This window comes from Nematolebias whitei, chromosome 1, assembly GCF_014905685.2.
Source record: "Nematolebias whitei isolate Nwh7 chromosome 1, NemWhi1, whole genome shotgun sequence".
Taxonomy (NCBI): Eukaryota; Metazoa; Chordata; class Actinopteri; order Cyprinodontiformes; family Rivulidae; genus Nematolebias; species Nematolebias whitei.
In genome coordinates, this window is record NC_056498.1 from 47,410,687 (window position 1) to 47,419,872 (window position 9,186).

General features: G+C 42.4%; 1 protein-coding gene across 1 annotated transcript in view; it reads right to left on the reverse strand.

Annotated features, from left to right (window-relative positions):
- Positions 1-9,186, reverse strand: part of LOC119422654 (arginyl-tRNA--protein transferase 1) — a 118,184-nt gene that overhangs the window by 97,360 nt on the left and 11,638 nt on the right. The window contains exons 3-6 of the mRNA XM_037690078.1: positions 8,799-8,861; positions 8,591-8,688; positions 8,206-8,430; positions 2,807-3,000 (exon numbers count right to left, since the gene is read on the reverse strand). Of these exons, the coding sequence (XP_037546006.1) occupies positions 2,807-3,000; positions 8,206-8,430; positions 8,591-8,688; positions 8,799-8,861 (580 nt within the window). The remainder of the gene's footprint in view (positions 1-2,806; positions 3,001-8,205; positions 8,431-8,590; positions 8,689-8,798; positions 8,862-9,186) is intronic.

Consider the following 9,186-nt stretch of genomic DNA (forward strand, 5'->3'; position numbering starts at 1 on the left):
CCTGTGATGGACTGTAGACCGGTCCAGGTTGTCCCTGTGATGGACTGAGACCGGTCCAGGTTGTCCCTGTGATGGACTGAGACCGGTCCAGGTTGTCCCTAACCTCTTACACAGTGATTGCTGGACATGGGCACCAGTGACCCAAAAAGGAAGAAGCAGGTAAAGACGATGGATGGTTGGTTCTCAAACACCTAATACAGTTTTATTCATTGTAAAGGGGGAGTAGTGGAGCAGAGGTTAAAGAAGGTGAGCATGTGATCGGAAGGTCGCCGGATCAACTCCCCGAACCGACAACATGAAAATGTGGGTAGGATTGGTGAAGCACCCACACCTGCCACTCTGAGCCCTTGAGCAAGGCTCTTAACCCCCACCATCTGCTCCCCGGGCGCCCTAGACAGCAGCTCTCTGCTCCACACAGAGGCTGTGGTAGCTCGGTGGTCTGTGGTTGGGTCAGGAAGGACATGTGGCATAAAACCAAATGCCAAGTCTTTGTGCGACTCGGCTCGCTGTGGTGACCCCTGAAGAAGGAGCAGCTGAAACAAGCAGAAGAACAAACCTTTGTGTATTTTTGTTACTGACTATGGCCTCCTAATCCACTTAAAGATGATGAGAAGTGATTCTGAAGTTTGACGCAGCATCTTTGCGTTCACTTTTATCAGTGGTTGCCACGGACCCACACTCAGTCTGAACAGCGTACGGTTCAGCTGCTCTGCAGTCGTTCTGACCAGAACACTGGGGTTTAGAGCCGAACCTGAATCTATTTCAGCACGTGGTGGCCCATGTTAGGAATGCACATTAGAAACAGTAAAAAAGGTCAACCGGCCTCGACAGGCGTGTTGAAAGGAACGTCTTCAGGCTAGTTTTTGTACATTTTAAAAAGTACCCTTTCTGTAAGGTGGTAAACTCCAACTGAATCTTTTACTTTCCTGTTTGTCAGACAAATTTGTCTCTCTAAGATCATTTATTTTAGATGCAACACAATCGGCAGGACAGACAAGTTTCACCTAAAATAAAGTAAAATATACAACAAAGCCAAACGCCTAACACGACTGATTACCAAACTCTATTTAATGCTGAGGTTTCTCCTGAGAAGTTGACGCGTCTTCAATCAATAACGTAGCATCCTAAAAATTAATTGGGCTATTGTTTGTTTTTTTTTTAAGAAAATTGAGACCTGGAACTAAAGCTACTAATTAAATTAAATAAAGGCCTAGCATTTCTTTAAGTGATGCGTTTTCCCCGTTATGTTTCATGCCAAAATTTTAAACTAAAATCATTTTAGGCCGAGAAGGAACAGATTTAAAGAAGTTTCGATCGAACCGTATGAATGTCAACACATTTTATTTAGTAAGTAAGTAGCTAATTTGACTTATAAAGAAAAAAAAACTAGAAAGTTCCTGAAGAAACAGTGACGGGGACTGCCATGTTGCAGTCATTTAAATTTTTTGATTTGACAGTTGGGGTTCACTCTCAGCCAATACACCAATTTTCAGCTCAATATGGTAAAAAAATATAAAATCAACGAGTTATAGTCATTTTTTTTTTTCTTTTAGGCTATGGTGGCCATCTTGGAGTTTTTATTTGGATTCAGTATGTGATGGAGAACGTTCTCAGCTAAACTTCCCCAAATTTCAGCTCTGTATGTGTAAAAATAGTTGAGTTAAAGCCATTTAAATGTAGATTTGGTGGCCATTTTGAAAGTTTTATTTGAATTCAGTATTTATTGGGCATTGCTCTCAGCTACAACCACAGAAAATGTCGGCTTACCATCTCTAAAAATGGCTGATTTATAGTATTTTTCCTTTATAGCACAAGTGGCCATCTTGGATTTTTGATTTTCATTAGGAATGTACAAACCGCTCTCAGCTACAACCGTACCAAATTTCAGCTCAATACCTCAAAGAATGACTGCGTTATAGTCAATTTTGAGTTTTCTGCGGTAGCTGTGGCGGCCATCTTGAACCAAAATGGCTCCAAAAGTTAATCGTTTTGTTCAGAGACCTCTCCACTCTTGGTCATGTGACCTTGCTGTGGCAGTTAGATGCTGTTGAGAGTTCTGTCAGGCATTTGCAATGAGAAAAATGCCGTCTTTGTTTGCACATTACGTCGCCACGGTAACGACGATGCTGAGCAGGTCGTTTTGATACGACATTTGTTGGGGGTACACACACACACACACACACACACACACACGAGTCGCATTAAAGTTGACCCCTTTCAGGTGGATAATAAGCAGTCACCTATTATTATTATCCTTCATTTGCAAAGTAAATTATACCAAGTGAATTAAAATGATGCTTGTAAGCAAATATCAATCTTGGACAAAAAATAAAAAAGAAGTTGTTATCCGTCTTGTTTGAGGGGGTGAACCCAAGCAACAGAAACCAGCCTGGTTCACCACAGCAACTGGCCGAAATCCAGCCCAAAACCCAAGAATGACATTATCTACCAGCAACAGCTTGAACGTTTTGCCAGAGATCTTTCTTCAGCACTGGTCCTTTCCAAAAAGTTTGTTTCTACGTCTTTTCATAATGGCTGTTTTTGATGTTGTGGTTTTCACTGCCATCAGTCGGGTCATGGGTTTACGTGGTGCGCCTGACACTTGGTTGAATCCAAACCAAGAATATGTGGTTTTCTTCTACTGCTTTGGTCAGCGTGTTTGAACTCATGGTGAAGTCACTGTAGCTGTGGAAGGCCACTCTCAGATAACTCGACAAACACAAGTGGAGAGAGAAAAGTAGCCCGAAAGATTGTTTAAACACACACACATTATTGATCCAAGCACCTAGGTCTTATTTAAAATCACCTCAAAGCGATGGGAGGCATTACCCCCCAGTGACTCATTGATGAACCCCTCCAGGGATTTGGGTTGGTTGGGGTTAGGTTTTGGAGCGGACACCCCATCGGCTTCTTGTCTGATCTGGTCTTTTTGAAGACGCCGCTCCTTCCGAAACTCTTTGGCCTTCCTACAGGGCGGACGGCTCAGATCAGCTCCCAGTCCTGCATGCAAAGGTGGAAACAGATTGTTTGGAGGGGTGTCAAAACTTTCAGAAGGGTTCAGGATAAAAGTGTAGCGGTTCGTAAACGTGCTCAGACGAGGAACGTTCTAGCTGAATGAAAGAGGAGCAGCTGCATGATGCGTAGACGGGTATCAGTCTTCTGAACAAGACCCAAAACAACACATTGCAACTTCAGATCGTGGCCAGTGCTTACGGTAACTTTTTATATGGCAGTATTCTATGGAAATTATAATAATAGTTAGTAATCTTTAATGAGTAAAAGAGCTTTTGTTCCTGAAAGACCAACCATGTGTGCACACAACATAAAGTTCAGAAAATGTCTTTCCAAAACATTTTATTCCAATAATAATCAAATAAAAAAAAAAACATCTTAAACTGGCCTTATTGTTTTCAGAGAGGAGATGAGAAATATACGTTTTTAAATTTAATTAGTGGTTGTTTTTCTACAAGTGGACCAACGCTTAGCTCAGGTCTGCTTTCTCATTCTGGGCACAATCCAACAATTTATTTAACAGTTGTTCTTCACATAGAAACACATGACCATCGCTTCAGCTACTTAAAAAAAACTTTTAAATCTGTTTGAGAGAACATGCGTTTTTTCTTCCTATGCTACATTTAGCTTTTAGCTATTCTTATGCTACCTTTACCTTCTTGCAACCCTTTTGAATTGTTTAGCTAGCATTTTACATTTTTTGGAGAGTGGTGGCACAGAGGTTAAAGAAGGTGGGCCTGTGATCGGAAGGTCGCTGGTTCAACTCCCGATACCGACGACATCAAAATGTGGGTGGGATAGGTGACATACTCACACCTGCCTCCACCCCATTCTGTGCCCTTGAGCAAGGCCCTTAACCTCCCCATCTGCTCCCACGGGCGCCCTAGACAGCAGCTCTCTGCTCCACAGAGATGGCTGTGGTAGCTCAAAGGTCTGTGGTTGTGTCAGGAAGAGCATCCGGCGTAAAAACAATCACCAAGTCTTCGTGCGACTCAGTTCGCTGTGGTGACCCCTGATGACGGGAGAAGCCGAAAGAAGAAAAAAACAATAATTTACAACTCTTAGCTAGCATTTTTAGCTAGTACATCTAGTACAGGGCGGCTGTGGCTGAGTGGTTACAGCAGTCGTCCTCCAATGCAAGAGTTGGGGGTTTGATTGCACCAGCAGTGACATGCCGAAGTGTCCCTGGGCAAGACATTGAACTCCTCATTGCCTGTGATGTGTCCCATCAGTGTATGAATGTGATAAAGCTCTGATTCATCTCTTTAAAATGATCTGTTCAATTAGCTTTGTACAGATCTAGTGGAGCGCTGTATGAATGGGTAAATGAGGAAGATTGTGTTGTGAGGCGCTTCGAGTATCTTGATAAGATGGAAAGGCAAGTACAAGTACACTCCATTTACTATCTGAAACTAGAATTTACAACTTTGAGCTGTTAGCTAACATCTTGCTGTTATTGGCTGTCATTTTGTTGATTTCAGCTAGCATTTTGCTTCTTTTAGCTAGCATACTAATCCCTTCGCTTTTAGCTAAACTTGTTGTACATGTAGCTTCTAGCTAATGTTTTGCGACTTTCAGTTTCCCAGATGCTGATTTTAGCTAGCCTTTTGCTAATTTAAGTTTAAAATAGACTTTTGATCATTTTAGCTAGTACTTTTAGCTAGCTTACAACTACATTAGCGTTTAGCTAAACTGTTGCTCCTCTGATCTTCTGCACAGTATGCTGGTGAAGCTTCTCAGTCATCCAGGACATGATAAATTCAAAAACGTTCAAGACAAAAACAACTGGACTTTATTTGTAACAGAAGACGTTTCGCTCCTCATCCGAGGAGCTTTCTCACTTCCGTCTTTTAGCTTCTGCACAGTGTTTTGCTACTTTTCGCTACCCTTTTGTTACTTCGGCTTTTACATAGCTTTTAGCCACTTTTCACTAACCAACTCCTTTTAGCCAACGCTCTGCTAGCTTTTTGCTACTTTTATGGTTTAGCTAGCAATTTGCTACTTTGGTCTTTTAGCTTCTGTTTTGCTTGTTTTATCCATCTCTAGGGCTTTGCTTGTTTAATGTTTTAGCTAGTGTTCAGCTTCATTTAGCTTTAACGCAGTTTCGGCTTTTTAGCAAACTGAAAGTTATTAAGCTCTACAGTCGCCGTGCAGTTTGACAGAAGATGCCATTTCTCTAGTTTATAGTTATAAAGAAGCAAACGCTTGACATTAAAATAAAAACAGCTGTTTTCCTGATGTGAGGTTGTTCTCATTCAAAACAGCTAAAAGGCAACCAGATCTCTCGGTATTGCTCCCTGCGAGCACCCCCCCCCCCCCCCCCCGTCCTTTCGCTGCTCGTTCTCCTCCTCCCAGACCAGCAGAACTTCTTGAGCTCCTGCCAAGCCCTCCAGGTCTCCGGGCATCCCATGTCAACAGTTTACACCCCCACATCCTGTTTGGAGCAATAAGGAAGCGATAGCTGTTTCCTGCTTGCACTACTGCCAGCTGCCACCATCAGCCCACAGACTAACCCCCCTCCCCCTCTGATGACGTCGTAGGGGAGAGGACTTCGTCTCCTCTTGACACACGGAGAAGAAAAATGCGGTCATGGCCAAGAATCACCGGCAGCCGTTAAGCTAACCCATTTGTTTTATTGCCGTCTTTAAGTAGAACGTAGAACTAGACTTCTTTATTTACACTTTCCCTCTTAGTGTCACGCAGCAGCACACCTGTGCACAGCGGTGCTGAGGATGCAGTCGGGCAGATCACTTCCTGTTCAAGACAGATGCTCGCACTCCTGCAGTGAAAACTGGGACATTTATCCTCCCTTTTGTTTTGTTTTTTAAGAAAAACGTTCACACAATACACTCAGTGGTCTACACGTGAGGCATACTGCCGTCTTTTATATAAACACGTAAAAGGAGCAAGTCCCAGTTTGTTTACCTTTGGAGCAGAACGCTGCAATCTGCGAGCGGTCGTTAAACCCCGACACAGGCCCACAGACGACGTTCAGACAATATGCGCTGCAAACTATTTCTGCCTGCAGAAAACAAGCGCCATACTGTAATTAAACCAGGGTCGGCTCACAGTTCTGCATTGACTTGTTCCTCGGAGACTAGCGCCGGTATTGGAGGTACAGGGAGTCGTGTTTTCTCAAGCTGGAATTGGAACCTCCCCAAAGTTATAAAGCCTCCAGTCATGAAAAAATAGAGGGAATATATGACCAGGTGTTTTCAGTTGGAGGTGAATGGAGGGGTGGGGGCGATAGTAAATCCTCCTGCTTTGCTGAAAAGCCTCGTTATACTCGACACCGTAACTCAGAGGGCCGTGGTGCTGACACGGGCTCAACAGAACAATACCTGCTGAAATCTTTACCCTGAATGTTTACGTCTGAATCGGTTTGTGCCGGCGCTGAGCGTTCCTCCTCCACTAACAGTCTCTTTAGACTATAGGAAAAAACATAACAATAAAAAAGATGACGCCTAAAACAGACATTTGTGACTAGTTCTGCCTTCTGTGGGAGTTCATCTCTTCACGTGACTGTTATTAATGTATTATTGTTAGACGGCAGAGAGAGGAGCAACATGAAACGTAACTCCAACTAAAGCCTGAGGAACCAAATTTATTCAACAAGCCGAGTATTACAGGGTCACACAGCGACACCGTGTGGCAAAACGTGGAAGAGCTGCAACAAAACACGAAGCGACCTACAGGAACCCGCATGAATTCTAGATGCAACGCACACCTAGAGTACAAGAAACCGCACAAGACCAGGACTACATTTAATATAGGTTTGTCTACTTTTTCCATTTGTCCATGAAACCCAATGAATCCAATCAGCTACTTAGACTACAAGCATGTCCTAAAGACATAAAAACCTGGATGACCATAAATTTTCTGCTGTTGAACACAGACAAGACTGAGGTTTTAGTTTTAGGACCAGAGCATCTTTCTCCCTCCTTAGATGACATTAATCTGTCCTCCAGCTCTAATATTAAACATCTTGGTGTTATTTTTGATCAGGACACGTCTTTTATCCCCCCACATTAAAATCGTCCTTCTTCCACCTGCGTAATATCACTAAAATTAGAAACATCTAAAAATGATGCAGAAAAACTGGTCACGTCTAGACTGGACTATTGCAACGGTTTATTATCTGGGTGTCCAAATACTTCTTTAAAACGTCTTCAGCTGATCCAAAATGCTGCTGCCAGAGTCTTAACTGGAGTTACTGGGAGAGATCATATCTCTCCAGTTTTAGCTTCTCTCCATTGGCTCCCTGTCAAATCCAGAGTAGAATTCAAAATCTTACTTCTAACCTACAAAGCCATCAACAACCTAGCTCCATCTTACTGTATATTAGAGATCTTATTGTTCCATATTTTCCCGACAGAGCACTTCGCTCTCAGGCTGCAGGTTTACTCGCGGTTCCTAGAGTTTCCAAAAACAGAATGGGAGGAAGACCTTTCAGTTCTCAGGCTCCTCTCTTGTGGAACCAACTTCCAGTTTCTGTCCGTGAGGCTGACACATTGTCCAGTTTGAAGACTTTCCTTTTTGATAAATCCTATAGTTAGCTTGGTTTCCTGATCTATTCCTTATCCTATGCTGCTATAGGCTTAAACTAGTGGAGGACAAATTGACCTCATGTATCACGTGTGGTGTGCATGACAAATAAATCTCTCGGACTCTGACAAATTAATAGCTACAAATACAATAAATCGCGGTATTAACTGACATTTTATGTATATTAATATTTCTGTTAACTTATTTTATATATTAATGTTTCTGTTCGGTGCCCTGAGGCGACTTCTGTTGTGACTTGGCGCTGTATAAATAAACTGACACGTTTAGTTATCACCTCATTAACCTTGTGTGAGCCTGTCTGTTAGCAAAACATCTCAATCCACTGTAGGAATTTTAATGAAACTTGCAAAAAAATCAATCTAACGTTCAACTACATGCAAAAGCAGCAAAGTAGAGTCGAGCTAAAAGTAGCATGATGAGGCATGGGGAGTGTTCTGAAGCGGATCTTAAAGAGAACGTTTTTGAAAAGCGGCGTGAATGCTGACTCAGCAGGGAGACAATGAGCATAAACCATAAGAAGAAATGCTCTGACAAAGAATAATCAGAGGTACTTGGTACAATTTACTGGAATCATAATGTTAATAAATGCACAAGTTACTGTTTGGAAAGGCAGCAGATTCTTTTTACCTGGATTAGGAGCCGTTCTCTGGTCTGGGAGGGACGGCGGAGCCTTCTGAGAGCTTTCTGTGCTCGCAGCCGTGGACTCTTCTGACTCCTGAACTTCTGCAGCAGCAGGACACTTGGGCACTTCCCGTTGAAGATCTGTGATAGCAGCACATCTCAAATCTGACTGGCAGACGTCGGTGGGCTCCCGTGGACTGGGCTCCGGACACACGGAGTCCATGGGCTCCCCTGCAGGGCACAACCATCAGTTCTGGTGAGAACCGCTACGAATTCAGGCTCAACTGGACCCGTGATTGCAACTATTAAATTAAAAGTCTACATTTAACCATAAGAAATACAATTCCATTTATTCAAACTACTGTTTTGCACCAAGCGAAACATTTTCCACCTTCTCCCTTTGGCAGTTCCCCACTGGAAATAAATTTGTTCAACTTCTTCAGAACTTTCTTGTGGGATTTGGAAGGCTGAAAGTTCAGTGCGTGGCACCTTAATGTAGAAGAGGAAAGTAGAAGAATAATTAAAGCGCATTAGATTTGCATGCGTGTATTCAAACAACTAATGAAGCATGAATCACAACCCCTTCAGTAAATGCTTACCTGATGGTGTACTGTGGACAGCAGGTCTTCTTCAGAGTGGGTTTATAAATATATTTACCACTTCTGAAAAAGAAAGACAAATAATTTTGTTTTAGCGTACAATCTGCAGTTTATTCAAGCCATAACTTTATAAAAAACCCACATAATGTTCATACAATTGCCATGTTGCAACCCAAAAAATGTTGACTGCTCAGAGCACAGAAAGAATATTTGCAGTGTCTTGTGAAAGTATTGGGCCCCTTGAACTTTTCAACCTTTTGCCACATTTCAGGCTTCAAACATAAAGATATAAAATTTTAATTTTTTGTGAAGAATCAACAACAAGTGGGACACGATCGTGAAGTGGAATGAAATTTATTGGATGTGTCAAACTTTTTTAACAAATAAA